The sequence below is a fragment of the Sciurus vulgaris genome (genome assembly GCF_902686455.1).
Source record: "Sciurus vulgaris genome assembly, chromosome: 1".
NCBI classification, from domain to species: domain Eukaryota; kingdom Metazoa; phylum Chordata; class Mammalia; order Rodentia; family Sciuridae; genus Sciurus; species Sciurus vulgaris.
Genome location: NC_136461.1, coordinates 87,288,168 through 87,306,022, shown reverse-complemented (window position 1 = coordinate 87,306,022; position 17,855 = coordinate 87,288,168). Strand labels below are relative to the sequence as shown.

General features: G+C 37.8%; 1 protein-coding gene across 4 annotated transcripts in view; it reads left to right on the top strand.

The window, feature by feature from the left end:
* FRRS1 (ferric chelate reductase 1) overlaps nt 1-17,855 on the top strand; it is a 56,127-nt gene that overhangs the window by 1,614 nt on the left and 36,658 nt on the right. For 3 of the 4 annotated variants that reach the window (XM_079100838.1, XM_079100836.1, XM_079100835.1), the window contains exons 2-4: nt 15,512-15,707; nt 16,583-16,719; nt 17,741-17,835. In XM_079100838.1, the coding sequence (XP_078956964.1) occupies nt 15,512-15,707; nt 16,583-16,719; nt 17,741-17,835 (428 nt within the window). Of the gene's footprint in view, nt 1-15,253; nt 15,278-15,511; nt 15,708-16,582; nt 16,720-17,740; nt 17,836-17,855 lie in introns of those variants that run through there. The other variant, XM_079100837.1, reaches the window with a different exon arrangement.

The following is a 17,855-nucleotide window of genomic DNA, read 5'->3' as shown; positions in this document are numbered from 1 at the left end:
TAAAGAGAGGAAGTCCATTCACTTCCCATTCTGAAAACTCCTGAGGGGTAACCACTGGAGAACAGTTAGAGGCATGGTGTGAAGGTTTTTTTTTTTTTTTTTTCCCCCCTTTTCTTCTTTTAAGTAATATATATTTTGGCATGCTTCATATCATTTTGCAATTTTCTGACTTTCGTTTCTCAGTGAGGCATGAACTTGCTTCCACTTAAACACGTACAGAATCATGTTTTAGGATTTTTGTGAAATGAATGAATACTTGCCAAACACTTAAAAAATATGTTCAACTCCTAGAAAAAAGTTAATAATTATTAGCTATTATCTTGGTCATTGTCTACTCTATTGAATTCTTTTTAATAGATACAAGGATTCTAAAGTTTGGATACAGAACAGTTTATTTTTGTAATCATTTAGATTATATTAAATTTTTGGTATTACAAATAATCTTTGCATAATTATGTGGGTTTTTCTGTAGCATAATTTCTAGAAGTGAAATTCCTAAATCAGAGGTTAAATATATTTTTAATTTAGTAGGATACTGTCAGTTTTCCTCCAAAAACTGTTGTGGTAATTTACCCTCCTCACTGTATACAGGAACACTACTTTCTTCATATTCTTGCTTATGTTGAATTTTATCTGTTTTGCATTTTACATGAAACAATGGGAAGTGTACATTTTAAAACATAGTTTAAACATGGCATACAGAGATTTTTGTCTTTTGTCTCATACTATTATGCAATGATCACTTGTAAAAAAATTAAAATAATTTCATTGATTACAAAACTATTCTTTTGAAACTATAGAATACTGTGTATCTAATAAAAATAATGAAATTGACATTGCCAGAGATGACGACTAATAATTATTAACTGCTTTCTAGTAGCTAGGAATATTTTTTTCCATACAAAAGTACATGTACATACATTTTTATATGAGTAGGAGTTTGATAGATGGAAAAATGGAGATCTCAGAAAGCAGAGCATGAGTGAAAAAAAGCAGTTTTTTTTTTTTTTTGTTGTTGTTGGTGCTGGGGATTGAAAAAAAAGCAGTTTAAGTTGGGTTTAGGTGTGCTTGCCTTAATCCCAGTAACTCCAGTGGCTGAGGCAGGAGTGAGACCATAAATAACTTAGTGAGACCCTGTCTCAAAATAAAAAATAAAAAGGGCTGGGGATGTGGCTTAGTGGTTAAGCACTCCTGGGTTCAATCCCTGGTACCAAAAAAAAAGCAGCTTATTCTAGATATACTACATGGTATATTGTTATATCATAACAAAATCTTCAAAATTTGAATCAGATTCAGAAGAACAAAATATTAAATGTCTAATACTTTGTTACAGAATTTGGTAATTCCCGGAAGCTGTTGGATGATTTGGGGGAGAGGAGAGATTGACGAACTGTGCTTTAGGAAAATGATTTGGTGGTGTTAAGTAAAATTAAAATGGAGATACAGACATGGGGTGACTAAATGAGAATGCTTCGTTAATCTGGGTGACAGGTGAGGTGGGCTTTGTGCTTGGAGGTGGTGACAGAATGAACAACAGTGGACTAATGTACTGGAAGAAGGAAATGCAAAATAGAAGGAAGGTGCAAAAGGAGTAGGAAGGGGCACAGAAGGGTAGAGGCAGAATCTGCAAGACTTGTGTGGAATCTTGGGTCCAAAAGAATCATTGGAATCCAATCTTGAGATTTTAGGGTTTTGAACGTTGCTGATTAGAAATAATATTGACAGACCACTGTCACATTGGGTAGTCAGGTACAAGAACTAGAGTAGAGGAAAAGGTGATGAGCTTCATTTCAGACAAATTGAGCCCAATTGTCATCCAAACAGAAACACACGCGCGCGCACACACACACACACACACAGAGAAATTCACACGTAGTTGGATATTTGAATCAAAGTATTATGGCTATGGGGTGGGGGCAACTGAAAGATTTATGAAAGGTTATCCTAGAGATAATCAAGGCCATGGAAGTGAGGATCCTGCAGAGATAGGGAAGTGGAAAGATGGGAAGTGGGAAGTCTTGGGGACAGATAGCTTCATGTAAATGGCAGACAGAGGTACAGCATTTAAGCTTTTTTCAGTAATTGTTTTTAACATTTGACCTTGTTTCGGGTTAGATTGTCCTTCACCTTCCTTAAAAGTCCATTTTCACTTTTTTCTTTTTAACCTCTGGTTCTCTTGTTCCCATTCAAGTCATGCTTATTCTGAATTCCCTTTCTTCCACATGCTTTATTTACTGACCATGTCCACATTAATGGTCTGATCTGAAGCTGTGGATAAGTTTAGTGGTTAAAACCTCAGAAACTAGGCCAGAGACCATATTTTTCACCTTTCATTTGCTGTAATTTTGGCAAGTGCCTGAATCAGTGTCTTGCTTCAGATAGTGGGATAATAAGACCCCTCCAGCCTCCTTGGTTATTGTGAAGAATGCATACAAAGTCATTCACATAGGGCCTGATCTTTTTTTTTAATTTAGTTTTTTATATAGTATTGGGAATTGAAGCCAGAGCCTCACAAATGCTAGGGAAGTGCTTTACATTGAGCTGCATCCCCAGTCCTTACCCTTTAGTAATTGTTACCACTTCAACTACTATTTTCTCTCATATCTCTAAATTACTATAATGAATTGCAATTTTTTTCTGTTCTGTTCCTTTGTAATCTTAGGCACGTTTTAAAAGTAACCTCTGTGATCTTCTTCCATGTCAGTAAAAACAAAACAAAACAAACAAACGAAAAAAAAAAAAAAACAAAACAAAGAGAACTTTGTATGTTTCTTCCAAGGGTTAGAGTTCATGTAAAGCATCATCTGTGATGAACAGAATAGAACTGGCATTCAAAAAATGGTTATATCATTAAGTTACAGATTAATGGTATTTGTTTTATCTATTAGTTTTGTGTCTTTAAAGAAGGGGCTATCTCTTGGCACCTAAGGACACCTTGCTTTCAGGACAGGATTATTGTAAGAATTATATGGAATGATCCAGACAGAACATCCTATTGCATATGATATTGTTTCCAATCATTTTTCCATAAAATGAATAAAGAAAATGGGAAAATTACTTGTTGATGATGCTGTGGTTTGGGAAACTGATTAAATGGTGGAGTATCAAGTTGCTTTTTTTTTTCCTAGCATTTTTTCTTACCTTCCCTTTACTTTGTCTTGCTCAAACTCTGACATCTTTTTCAGAAGTCTTTCCAATCATCTTAAATTATTAGATCCGACAGATCTCAAATTGGTATTCAATGTGGCATTTTTATGCTCTTTGTTTTTTAGAGCTTTCTCTGAAAATGTCATAACTCCAATTGTTAATTTTAAAAAATCATTTTTCTCTGCGCTTTCTGCTGTGAAAATGGAGTCTAAAACATTTTTATCTGGGCAAGTGGAAATACTTGACCTATTTTTCAATTTCCCTATAATTTGAGACTCAGCTATCAAAGTCAATTTAATTCTTGATGTGGAAGTTTTCTCTGAAAGTGAGGTTTCCAGAAGTAAGAGAAGCAAGTTTTCTGAAATATTTTACAAGACTTGAACAAATTAAATGGAGATTCAAGAAATATGTGGAATCTCAGTTGTCTAATTAAAATAGTGTTCAGAAGAAATTAGCACATACTGGTGATATGGAAAGTTAATAGTGATAACAAATAATGGCAGTTACCATTTATTGGCATTATTAGTAGTATTATTTTAGACATTGAACTAGTCATTTTTATATCCTTTCTTTTTGGATTTTAGTTCTATGTAAGGCAGCTCTACTTTGCTACTCAGATTATAAAGTAGACTCAACATTCTGAATTAGGTAGGGCTATTTAGATTTCAACATTTGTGTCGCAATATGCCTGCCATTCACATTGTTCATTGTGAAATTTGGGTTCTTGCTGAACCTACTCACTTTCTTCTCTCTCCAAGTAGGAAACAATGATATAGACGTTGAACACGGATGTAGCTGTTTATTTAGGTTCCAATTCTAAAAGTATGTGTGACTTGAGGTACATCCTCATCTCTAATATGAAGATAAGATCTGCTTATTGTAAAGATTACATCAGGTGTAACTGCCATATTCTCACCAAATGTTTGTTTCTTTTCCTCTTTATATACTCTTCCCTTTTTGTCTAGAGTAAAACTATAATCCTATTTTTAAAAATTTTTTCTTTTTAGATATACATGACAGTTGGGTGCATTTTGACATAGACATAAAGTGTAAACTTATTCTGACTAGGATCCCATTCTTGTCACTGTACATGATGTGGAGTTTCACTGGTGGTGTATTCATATATGAACATAGGAAAGTTATGTCCAATTCATTCTACTGTCTTTTTTCCTATCCCCTCTCCCTTCCTTTCATTCCTCTTTGTTTAATCCAATGAACTTCTAAACTTCCCTCCCCCCATATCAGAGAGAACATTCAACCTTTGGTTTTTGGGGACTGGCTTAGTTCACTTAGTATGATAGTCTCCAGCTCTATCCGTTTACTGACAAATGCCATCATTTCATTTTTCTTTAAAGCTGAATAATATTCTGTTGTGTATATATACCACATTTTCTTTATCCATTCATCTCTTGAAAGATGAATGAAACCTAAATTGGGTCCATAGATTAGCTATTTATGAATTGAGCTGCTATAAACCTTGATGTGACTGTATCTCTGTAGTATGCTGATTTTAAGTCCTTTGGGTATATACTAAGGAGTGGGATAGCTGGGTCAAATGGTGGTTCCATTCCGATTTTCTGAGGAATCTCCATATGATTTATAGTGAAATATTTTGGTCACTTTTACATTTTTGCAGCTCATTCTTTATAAGTTTCCACCATCAGTCACCACTCTGAGTGCTTGCCACACTCTTATCTTGGGTGAAGAAGAGTGCGTGTTACTGGGCTGAATTCCCACAATTTTTTGTCTGCATGTAAACTTTTAAACTCCTTTAATTTCTTCATTTAAAATGATGACTAATAATAAGAGCTAGAATTTGAATGTAATTTAAATGACTTGATTAGTTATTTGCTAACTTAATTATCTGACATGGTTTTTTTTTTTTTTTTTTTTTATCAGAGATTGAACCTAGTAGCATTAACCACTGAGCCTCATCCCCAGCCCTTTTTATGTTTTATTTTGAGGCAGGGTCTTGCTAAGTTGCTGAGGACCTTGGTAAATTGCTAAGACCGACTTTGAACTTGCAATCCTTCTGCCTTAGCCTCCCTACCTGCTGGGATTGCAGGCATGTACCACATGCCTGGCTGGAATTTTTTTTTTTTTTTTTTTTTTTTTTTTTTTATTGTAAACAAATGGGATACATGTTGTTTCTCTGTTTGTACATGGCGTAAAGGCATACCATTTGTGTAATCATAAATTTACATAGAGCAATGTTGTTTGATTCATTCTGTTATTTTTTTCCCTTCCCCCCACCCCTCCCACCCCTCTTTACCCTCTATACAGTAGTTCCTTCCTCTATACTTGCCCCCCTCCCTAACCCTAACTCTAACCCTTCCCTCCCCCCCATTATGTGTCAACCTCCACTTATTAGCGATATCATTCGTCCTTTGGCTTTTTGAGATTGGCTTATCTCACTTAGCATGATATTCTCCAATTTCATCCATTTGCCTGCAAATGTCATAATTTTATCATTCTTTATGGCTGAGTAATATTCCATAGTATATATATACCACAGTTTCTTTATCCACTCATCAATTGAAGGGCATCTAGGTTGGTTCCACAGTCTGGCTATTGTGAATTGAGCAGCTATGAACATTGATGTGGCTGTATTTCTGTAGTATGCAGATTTTAAGTCCTTTGGGTATAGGCCAAGGAGTGGGATAGCTGGGTCAAATGGTGGTTCCATTCCAAGTTTTCTAAGGAATCTCCACACTGCTTTCCATAGCGGCTGCACTAATTTGCAGCCCCACCAGCAGTGTATGAGTGTACCTTTCTCCCCACATCCTCGCCAACACCTGTTGTTGCTCGTATTCTTGATAATCGCCATTCTAATTGGGGTGAGATGGAACCTTAGGGTGGTTTTGATTTGCATTTCTCTTATTACTAGAGATGTTGAACATTTTTCCATATGTTTGTTGATTGCTTGTAGATCTTCTTCTGTGAAGTGTCTATTCATTTCCTTAGCCCATTTGTTGACTGGACTGTTTGAATTCTTGGAGTAGAGTTTTTTGAGTTCTTTATAGATTCTGGAGATTAGTGCTCTATCTGAAGTATGACTGGCAAAGATATTCTCCCACTCTGTAGGCTCTTTCTTCGCATTGCTGATAGTTTCCTTTGCTGAGAGAAAGCTTTTTAGTTTGAATCTATCCCAGTGGTTGATTCTAGCTTTTATTTCTTGTGCTATGGGAGTCCTGTTAAGGAAGTCTGGTCCTAGACCAACAAGATGAAGATTTGGACCTACTTTTTCTTCTATAATCTGCAGGGTCTCTGGTCTGATTCCGAGGTCCTTAATCCATTTTGAGTTTAGTTTCGTGCATGGTGAGAGATATGGGTTTAGTTTCATTCTGTTGCATATGGATTTCCAATTCTCCCAGCACCATTTGTTGAAGAGGCTATCTTTTCTCCATTGCATATTTTTGGCCCCTTTGTCTAGTATGAGAAAATTGTATTTATTTGGGTTTGTGTCCGTGTCCTCTATTCTGTACCATTGATCTACCTTTCTATTTTGGTACCAATACCATGCCGTTTTTGTTACTATTGCTTTGTAGTAGAGTTGAAGATCTGGTATTGCAATACCCCCTGTTTCACTCTTCCTGCTAAGGATTGCTTTAGCTATTCTGGGTTTCTTATTCTTCCAGATGAATTTCATAATTGCCTGCTCTATTTCTGTAAGGTACGTCATTGGGATTTTAATTGGAATTGCATTGAATTTGTATAGCACTTTAGGTAGTATGGCCATTTTGACAATATTAATTCTTCCTATCCAAGAACATGGAAGATCTTTCCATCTTCTAAGGTGTTCTTTAATTTCTTTCTTTAGTGTTGTATAGTTCTCATTGTAGAGGTCTTTCACCTCTTTTGTGAGATTGATTCCCAAGTATTTTATTTTTTTCGAGGCTATTGTGAATGGGGTAGTTTTCCTAATTTCTCTTTCTGAAGATTCATCACTTATGTATAAAAATGCGTTGGATTTATGGGCATTGATCTTGTAACCTGCTACTTTACTGAAATCACTTATGAGTTCTAAGAGTTTTCTGGTGGAATTTCCAGGTTCCTCTAAATATATAATCATGTCATCAGCGAACAGGGATAGTTTGAGTTCTTCTTTTCCAATTCGTATCCCTTTAATTTCTTTGGTTTGTCTAATTGCTCTGGCCAGAGTCTCAAGAACGATGTTGAATAGAAGTGGTGAAAGAGGGCATCCCTGCCTTGTTCCAGTTTTTAGGGGGAATGCTTTCAGCTTTTCACCATTTAGAATGATATTAGCCATGGGCTTAGCATAAATGGCCTTTACAATATTAAGGAATGTTCCCACTATCCCTATTTGTTCTAGTGTTTTGAGCATGAAGGGGTGCTGAATTTTATCAAATGCTTTTTCTGCATCTATTGAAATAATCATGTGATTCTTGACTTTAAGTCTATTAATATGGTGAATTACGTTTATTGATTTCCTGATGTTGAACCAACCTTGCATCCCTGGGATGAAACCCACTTGATCATGGTGCACTATCTTTTTAATATGTTTTTGTATGCGATTTGCTAAAATTTTGTTGAGAATTTTTGCGTCGATGTTCATTAAGGATATTGGTCTGAAATTTTCTTTCCTTGATGAGTCTCTGTCTGGTTTAGGTATCAGTGTGATATTGGCTTCATAGAATGAGTTTGGGAGGGTTCCCTCCTCTTCTATTTTATGGAATACTTTGAGAAGTATTGGAATGAGCTCTTCCTTAAAGGTTTTGTAGAACTCGGCTGAGAACCCATCTGGTCCCGGACTTTTCTTTGTTGGTAGGCTTTTGATGACTTCTTCTATTTCAGTACTTGAAATTGGTCTATTTAAATTGTTTATGTCCTCCTCATTCAGTTTAGGCAATTCATATGTCTCTAGAAACCTGTTGATGTCTTCGAAATTTTCTATTTTGTTGGAGTATAGATTTTCAAAATAGCTTCTAATTATGTTTTGTATTTCCATCCTGTCTGTAGTGATATTTCCTTGTTCATTCCGAATTTTAGTGATTTGGGTTTTCTCTCGTCTTCTCTTTGTTAGTGTGGCTAAAGGTTTATCAATTTTGTTTATTTTTTCGAAGAACCAACTATTTATTTTGTCAATTTTTTGTATTGTTTCTTTTGTTTCAATTTCATTGATTTCAGCTCTGAGTTTAACAATTTCCTGTCTTCTACTACTTTTGGTGCTGTTCTGTTCTTCTTTTTCTAAGGCTTTGAGCTGTAGTGTTAGGTTGTTTATTTGTTGAGTTTTACTTCTTTTATTAAATGCGCTCCATGAAATAAATTTCCCTCTAAGTACTGCTTTCATAGTGTCCCAGAGGTTTTGATATGATGTTTCTTTGTTCCCATTTACCTCTAAGAATTTTTTAATTTCCTTCTTAATATCTTTTGTTATCCATTCATCATATAATAGCATATTGTTTAACCTCCAGATGTTGGAATAGTTTCTGTGTTTTACTCTTTCATTTATTTCTAACTTCAATCCATTATGATCTGATAGAATACATGCTAGTGTCTCTATCTTCTTGTATTTGCTAACATTAGCTTTGTGGCATAATATATGGTCTATTTTAGAGAAGGATCCATGTGCTGCTGAGAAGAAAGTGTATTCACTCTTGGTTGGATGGAATATTCTATAAATGTCCGTTAAGTCTAAATTATTGATTGTGTTGTTGAGATCTATGGTTTCTTTGCTCAATTTTTGTCTGGAAGATCTGTCCAGTGGTGAGAGCGGCGTGTTAAAATCACCTAGTATTATTGTGTTGTGGTCTATTTGGTTTCTGAAATTGAAAAGGATTTGTTTGACATACATAGATGAGCCACTGTTTGGGGCATAGATGTTTATGATTGTTATATCTTGCTGATTTATGCTTCCCTTAAGCAGTATGAAATAACCTTCTTTATCCCTTCTGACTAACTTTGGCTTGAAGTCCACATTATCGGAAATGAGGATGGATACTCCAGCTTTTTTGCTGAGTCCATGTGCATGGTATGTTTTTCCCCATCCTTTCACCTTTAATCTATGGGTATCTTTTTCTATGAGGTGAGTCTCTTGCAGGCAACATATTGTTGGATCTTTCTTTTTAATCCAGTCTGCCAGTCTATGTCTTTTGATTGATGAATTCAGGCCATTAACGTTCAGGGTTATTATAGAGAAATGATTTGGTTTCCCGGTCATTTGGTTCATTTTTAAAATTTTGTTTATTTATTTGTTTGACACAACTTGTTTCCTCCTTTATTTGACAATTCCTTTAGGATAATTCCTCCCTTTGCTGATTTGCTTCTTTGTTTTTCATCTCTTCCTCATGGAATATTTTGTTGAGAATGTTCTGTAATGCTGGCTTTCTTTTTGTAAATTCTTTTAGCTTTTGTTTATCATGGAAGGATTTTATTTCATCGTCAAATTTGAAGGTAAGTTTTGCTGGGTATAAGATTCTTGGTTGGCATCCATTTTCTTTCAGGGCTTGAAAAATGTTGTTCCAGGACCTTCTAGCTTTTAGGGTCTGGATTGAAAAATCTGCTGATATGCGTATTGGTTTCCCCCTGAATGTAATTTGGTTCTTTTCTCTCACAGCCTTTAAAATTCTGTCTTTATTTTGTATGTTAGGTATTTTCATTATAATGTGCCTTGGTGTGGGTCTGTTGTAATTTTGTGTATTTGGAGTCCTGTAAGCCTCTTGAACTTGATTTTCCATTTCATTCTTCAGATTTGGGAAATTTTCTGATATTATTTCATTGAATAGGTTGTTCATTCCTTTGGCTTGTTTCTCTAGGCCTTCCTCAATCCCAATAATTCTTAAATTTGGCCTTTTCATGATATCCCATAGTTCTTGTAGATTCTGTTCATGATTTCTTACCATCTTCTCTGTTTGTTCAGCTTTGTTTTCAAGGTTAAATATTTTGTCTTCAATGTCTGAGGTTCTGTCTTCCAGGTGTTCTATCCTATTGGATATGCTTTCTATGGAGTTCTTAATTTGGTTTATTGTTTCCTTCATGTCAAGGATTTCTGTTTGGTTTTTTTTCAATATCTCTAACTCTTTATTGAAATGATCTTTTGCTTCCTGTATTTGCTCTTTTAACTGTCGATTGGTGCGATCAATCAATGCTTGCATTTGCTCTTTCATCTCATCATTCAATGCTTGCATTTGCTCTTTCATCTCCTCGTTTGCTTCTCTGATCATTTTAATTATGTACATTCTGAACTCCTTTTCTGTCATTTCTTCTGCCATGCTGTCATTGGGTTTTATTGATGTAACATCTAGATTTGTTTGCAGCATTTTCTTTCCTTGTTTTCTCATGTTGTTCAGATATCAGTGGACCGCTGAGATATTGCAGATTTCCTCTGTTGATTTACAATGACCCTGAAGATTTCTATATATATCCCCTCTTAGCCTTCAGTAGGCTGAAGTCTTGGAGGAGGTTGATAATGCGGTGCTCCACAAGGAAGCTGCCTCTCTAGGAGTAGTGGCCTTCAGGTGGGGTATATTCCCTGCTAGTGGGCAGAGGTGCCTCCACTTGTTGACCAATGGTCATCCAAAGGGGACCTAGGCTGTGGGCTGAGGCAAGGCCTGTTTGGGCCTGAGCCTCTGGTTTTACTGTCCTTGTGGGAAACCTCACCCAGCAGGGAAGACTCACCCGGTGGGGAGGTCTCGCTGGTCAGTTTCCTCCTAGAAGTTCCCCTCAATTTACATCTACTGCCTGGGCTGGGCTGCCTTCCTCTGCAAAGTTTCCAGGGGCCCGGCCCTACCTCCTGGGCCTGGGAGCCTCACCCTTCGCAGATGAATCTCCTTAGGCTGCCCCTCCTCAGAGAATTTGCCCATAGGCCTGGAACCTTCGCTCCGCCCTAAGCCTGTCTCTGTGCGGCTCTTCCACCCAGAAGCCTCCTAGATCCTGGGACCCTGTTCTGCACCTAATCGCCTGGCTGCGTGGCCCCTCCTCTGAGCAGCCACCTGTGGCCCCGAACAATCGCTCTGAGTCCCAGAGACCCGCCACAGGCCTCTTCCTCCAGACAGCCGCCCAGTATGCCGGTGCGGTCACTAGGAGTCCAAGAAACTCACTTCGTGCCTCCTCCTCCCACCAACCACCCGTAGCCCGGGGCAATCAATCACTCCGAGTCGAAGTGACCCTGCCCGTTCCTCCTCCTTCTCCAGATAACCCCCCGGGTGTTCAGGAGCAGTCCCTCTGAGTGGCTCTGAATCCACGTGACCCGCTGCACGGGTCCTCTGGGCCACCGCCTGGAGCTCTGGTGTGGTCCTTCAAGACCAAGCGTCCCACCACGCTTCTCCTCCAGGCAGCCCCCCTGTGTTCAGGAGCTGTCACTTTAAGACCAAACAACTCACCACTCGCCTTCTCCTCTGAGCAGCCGCCTGGAGCGCTAATGCAGTCACTGCGAGTCCAAAGGACCCGCCGCGCTCCTTCTCCTCCTTCTCCTACTCCTCCGGGCAGGCCCCGGGGTTCAGAAGTGGTCAGGGTCCAAACAGCTCGCCACGCAGCCCCTTCTCTGGCAACCGCCTGTAGTTCCCGTATAGTCGCCCGAATCCAAGCGGCTGCTCCTCTTCCTCCTCGTCCTCAGGGCAGGCCCCGGGGTTCAGAAGCGTCGTTCTGATTCCAAACAGCTCGCCGCGCGGCTTCTCCTCTGGCAACCGCCTGCAGCTCTGGCGCAGTCTCTCCGAATCCAAGTGGCCACGCTCCTCTCCTCCTCCTCAGGGCAGGCCCTGGTGTCCTGAGTCCACACAGTTCTCCCCGCCTCTCCTCCCCCGGGCAGCCGCCGGAGCCCCAGTGGCTGCTCCGAGTCCCAGCCCTGTGCCGACCGGCCTCCTCTATGGCGCTCCAGCGGGGGGAGGGGCGTCTCGCCGGCAGTTCTACTTCACAAAGTTTCCTGCGTTCCGGGACCCCCGTCCCATCCGGGATGCCCCCCCAGGGGGTGAGAGTCACCCGGCTACTTTGAGTTGGTCCCAAGCGTCTCGATATCTCCTCTCTTGAATCCTGAGTTCTGGAGCAACACGTAATGCAGCCACCCTCTAGGCCGCCATCTTGAAAACCCCCCTGGAATTTTTTAATTAAAAAAAAATTTTAAAGTTTTTCAGTGCTAGGGATTAAAAAGAGTGCTTCACACATATTAGAAAAGTGCTCTAACCATTTGGCAACATCTCCAGCACTAACGTGGTTGTAAAATACATGTTTTTCCCCATTTTATCTTATTCTTTTATGTGCTTGGGGTCACATAATAAAAATATACTTCATGAGCAATTAATTAAAAAGAATAGAAAAATACTTTAGTTAACAACTTCTCCTTTAATAACTTTCTTAGATCTAAACATTTTCAATTGGATTCTTCTTTTTTATTTTAGTTTTACTTTGTTGTATAAATATATTATCCTGATTAATATTACTTGCCCCTGTGGACCAAGATCACGTTTACATCTAAGTATAGGAGTTTTGTATTTATAGGGTAAAAAACTTGTTTTGAGGAATTATCCTTATGTGAGATGTTTGTAAAACATGTTATGAGTAGTCATTATATCCTTCTATTAAGTGCCTTTTAAACAAGAAAGAAAACTGTAAAATCTCATCAGGTTTGGGAATATTTCACAGAATTAAGATAACCTCTATTTTAATCTTTTAAATTATAGATCCATCCTTGTCCTGGACTGAAAAAATATGTCATAAGATATGCAGTAGAATGTGAATATTAATGATTTTTAAAAATTCCACCTAAATTTCCATGCTTGAAGGGTAATCTCATAATATAGTTTCTTATCAACATTCCATAATTTTAGCATGAATGTTTCTGTGCATGACTTCTATTCCTTTTCCTATTATAATTATCTTGTTGTTGATGCAGTTTGGCTAATAAATTTTAAAAGTTGCTCCTTAAACCATTAACTGGAAAACCATCATTAGCCATTGTTAAGAAAATAGAACTTGACCTGGAACAGTCAGCATTTGACAAAGAACAAAGCTCTATTTTGTATTTTATTTAGAGACAAGGTCTCCCTGAGTTGCTTATCACCTCTCTTTTGCTGAGGCTGGCTTTGAATTTGCAATCTTCCTGCCTCAGCCTCCCAAGCTGCTGGGTTTACAGGCATGTACCATGGCACCTGGCTTCAATTTAGCTTTGATGTTAGATAAAAGATAGAGGTATACACCCTATGCTGTCTACTTGGTAGCTCCTAATACAGGATGCAAAATTGGTTAATGTGTGTAGTTCCCCAGCACAGTTTCTGGGGCTTAGCAGGAGTTTCTGTACTTTAATTTTGATCCAATGAAGAGTTTGTTTACAAAATGATATATGCATTCCATGCTACAAATTCCCCTCTAATACTACCTTTGCTGCACTCTACAAATTTTAATAAGTTGTATTTTTAATCTTCATTTAGTTCAAAGTATTTTTAATTTCTTTTGAGATTTCTGTGACCCTATGTTATTTAGAAGTATGTTGTTTAATTTCCAAGTATTGGGGATTTGTCCAGCTGGTTTTTTGTTGTTGTTGTTGTTGTTGTTGGTTTCTAGTTTAATTTCATTTATGATCTGAGAGCAGACATTTTGTCATTTCTGACCTGAGAATGAGGAGTACTGATATCCCACAGCAGAAAAAGATGGATATCCCAACTCAAGAAAAAAGAGGGAATTCACCCTTCTTCTTCCTTTGGTTTATTTGATTTGATAATGCCCACCCACACTGGTGAGGAGATCCTCATTATTTAGTCTGAAATGTTGATCTCTTCTAGAAACATCCTCACATACCTCAAACTAATGTTTTATCAGCTATCATGGCATCCCTAGCCTAGTCAAGTAGGCACATAAACTAGCTGTCACATATGCCACATATGCCTTTTTTTTTTTTTTTTTCCCTAAATCGTTCTTGGTGTTTTCTAAGGTTTCTGGATCTGTTATTTGGTGTCTGGTATTAATTTTGGGGAAATTATCAGCCATTATGGTTTCAAATATTTCTCAGGTTTTTTTCTTTTCTTTGGAAATTGCCATCAGGTGTGTGTTACACCTTTAGCACTAGTCCCATGGCACTTGGATACTGTATTTGTTTGTTTTTAGTTTGATGGTTTCTATTGAACTATCTTCAAGTTCAGAGATTCTTTTCTTCAGATATGTACAGTTTACAGTTTACCAATAAGCCCATCAAAGACATTTAAAATTTTTTTGTTAGTGGGTGCAAGCATTTCCTTTAGGTTCTTAGACTGTCCCTTTCAACTCACCTTGCTTATTTGGTTTTTCATGCTGTCTACTTTATCCATTAGAACCCTTAGCTTCTGAATCATAATTGTTGTGCTTATCAGTCTTCCACACCCCTAACCCGTGAGCGTGGCAGGATGTCGGGTGGGCTGGAGTTGGGCTTTGGAGTTGGGGAAAGGCTAGAGCAGTCAGTTAAACTCTAATAAAACCCCACCAGATGAGGCTCTGATTAACTTGTTTCTCTTTGTTTATGTAACTGTAAAATGGTAATTTGTTCCAGGGGCTCTAAGGCTGTTTTTGTCTATGTCTAGATATATAATCTAGAAAATTCCACTTCTGTGGAGAATGAATTGCTTCTTGGGCTTTTCTGTTTGCGACCTGTTCACAGCCTTAACTCTGTGATCATGTCCTTGGCCAGCTGCCTCCAGCCTTGCTGAATGCTGTGGTTTTGGGGTCCAGAGTGTATGCCTGAAGTGAAGTGGTTGATCTGGCCTTGAAAAGGGTGGAACTTGCATAAAGCAGCTGGTTTTCTAGTACACAGCTTGTCCGAGGAAGATGGTGTGGGCTGACCATTGTGTTTCTTGATTTAGCAGTATCTGCAATAATAGGTGATAGAAATATTGTCTCTGGCACTCGGTTGTCTGCTTTCTTTAGTTTTCAGTATTGAAAATTAATAATCCATCTTAGCATTGTGATTAGTTTAATGGTAAGTTGAGAGAAGTCATACCAGAGGTTTATTCAGGTGATGATATTTAGGTCCAGAAGAGTTATTTCTTTAAGCTTTCTCAGATAAAGTGAAATAAGGCTTTTTGTTTTTATTGAACCAGTTTATTATCCTCATCATACTAATGAAAGCATTTGTTATCAGACTTCGGGCTGCATCTTCATTTTATTTAAACAACTTTGAAAAGAGGGTCTTAGTATCCTCATTTTTCAGGTAAGGAAGTGGAGGCTTAAGTGATTTGCCCATAGTCTCAACTGTTACATGGCATTGCTGAGATTCAAGTCCGGGTCACACTTCACTGAAAGCATTCCTTTTAGTACTTATTTTGAGAATGTGGGTAGTGAACAGGGAAGGCAAGTGGCTATCTAGAATTACTGTCCTGTGTTGTAAAAGCTTTTATACTTTAATTATATCTGAAAATGATGTGCTTGTAATCTTCTTTTCAAGATGGCAGTTCCTGGATTTATTCCTGGTGTCTTCGTATTTCTGTTGTATATTAGTTCTGTGGCTAATTATCCCAATGGAAGAGTGACACAATCATGCCATGGAATGATTCCTGAACACAGTCACAGCCCACAGACTGAGCCCGTTCACCACATCACAGTCAGTCAGGTGACATTCAGACCAGGAGATCAAATCGAAGGTACTGTGCTGGCAATGATTATTTACACTTGGGTTTCACTCTTTTTACTATCTATTGCACCTCTATTAGTATTGGGTTTGAATTATTCATTTAAATTTGTTTGGTCACTTGGATTTGGAAGATACCATCATCTTCCTATTTTTTGTTTGTTACAGATAACCATATTACTTAGGTGGCATATCTACTCCCTATTCTGAATAGGTTTTAAAATGTTTTTAATCATTACTTAATATATATTTATTAATAATATTATCAACTCAGTAGAAGAAGTAAATAGAGCTTGGTTTACCTTGTTTAAAATATAGTAAACACTTTTCTGTCCTGAAGTAGTGTAATCTCTTATAATTCCCCAGTTCTTCTGGCAAAATGTGGCCTGTTAAAAATATATCCATAATAGCAGTTTGCAAATTGTTTTCTGTGGCTGTAGAAATGCAAAGTTATTAATATGTGATCTTTAACAACAAAAAGAAAAAATAAGTTTATGGAAAAAATAAGTTTATTTTATTTATGTTTAATATCTGTGTATTAGATATATTTCCCAAGAATTTCACATCACAGTAGAATATTAAAGACCCTAAGGGATTTGTAATAAAGACAGACATTTATTTTATCTAGCTTTTTCCATACTCACTTTGCCCTATGGACTGCCCTGTGGCTGTCACCTAGCTTTCCCCTCTAGAGCAATGGTGTTCGGTATCTCACACAGTGAGTACCCCGTGTTGCACAGTTTAGACACTCTTTGTCTGCAGGGCCAGTTCTACTCTTTTCTCTTTAGGAGTTGTTTTGTGTATGCATACCTGATTCAAACTATGTTGCACCTTCTCTAAACACTCCTTTTTGGGATCTTTCAACTTACGTTTTTATTTGTTTCTTAGTGACTTTGTCAGGACCACAATTTAAAGGCTTTCTCTTAGAAGCTCGTAATGCTGAGGATTTGAATGGCTTTCCTGTTGGCTCCTTCACGTTGACTGACAGTCAAGTGTCACAGCTTCTGACTTGTGAAGATATCCAGGTTCCAGTTGATTTCCATACCTTTCCTGGGGTCTTTTTACAATGGGGTAGTGGTTGCAAGGCACATGATAATGTTACCCATCTATTGTAGACATTCATATAGATTCACAATGCTCAGACTTTCCCCCTATTTAACTTGTGATATATGCTTACACATCAGCCATCTAGAAAAGGTACGACAATAGCTTGACAAGCTTACAGTCTGTGATGCTTTGTATCACATTGACTCTTATTATATTGGTTTTTGAAAAGTTTAAATATTGAAGATAGAATTTTATAATGGGATAGACCTAATTTTGTCATCCATTCATTCATTCATTTAATAAACATTTATTATACCAGGAACTTGCAAGGGATACAGTGATGAATGAGACTTCCTGTTTTTCCTTGTAGAACCCACACCCTTAGATGTCAGTAGAACAAATGGACACAGGAGATAAGATGCAAAAGAAGAGCATGTGGACATAGGACAGATGCATAAGTAGAATAGTATGGTAGATGATGGGAAGCACGGCAGAGGGACCACCTACAGACTGGAGGGAATTGATTCAGAGTATTTTGGAGGAGCTGACCTCTATGCTAGGCTGTAAAGCACGAGTAGGGGTTTGCCAGGTGAAAAAAAGTGGAAAATAAGATTGCTCAAAAGAAAAAAAGTTACTAAAATGCCTTAATATGTATTTGGAGGCAGGGAGTTTTCTTTTGAGTCATCTTCTGAGTTTTATTAATGGAAGGAATATAGATTTAGAGTGCAAATGAAATAATGAGCAAGCTCCATATAGCATTAATACATTGTGACTCCTTTCAGTTTTTAAATTTCTGATGATTATTTTATTCATAGAGCTAACATCTAATATAATCAATCCACATGTGTTTATTGTGTCCCTGAGTCCTTGTTCTAATTAAAATCATTTTCACCATAATGCCATGGTCATACTGTGATAAATTACTTTGCAAAATGATAGCATTTACAGCCATGCTGAGGTATTGGGTGACTGAATGGTAGTTCTTTCCACTTATTTCAGGGATCAGCTGTGAGTCACACAAGTTCATCCAAAAAAACAGAAATTAAAGTTTACTGGAATGCTCCAAGCAGTGCCCCAAATCACATACAGTTTTTGTGAGTATAAGAGTTTACAT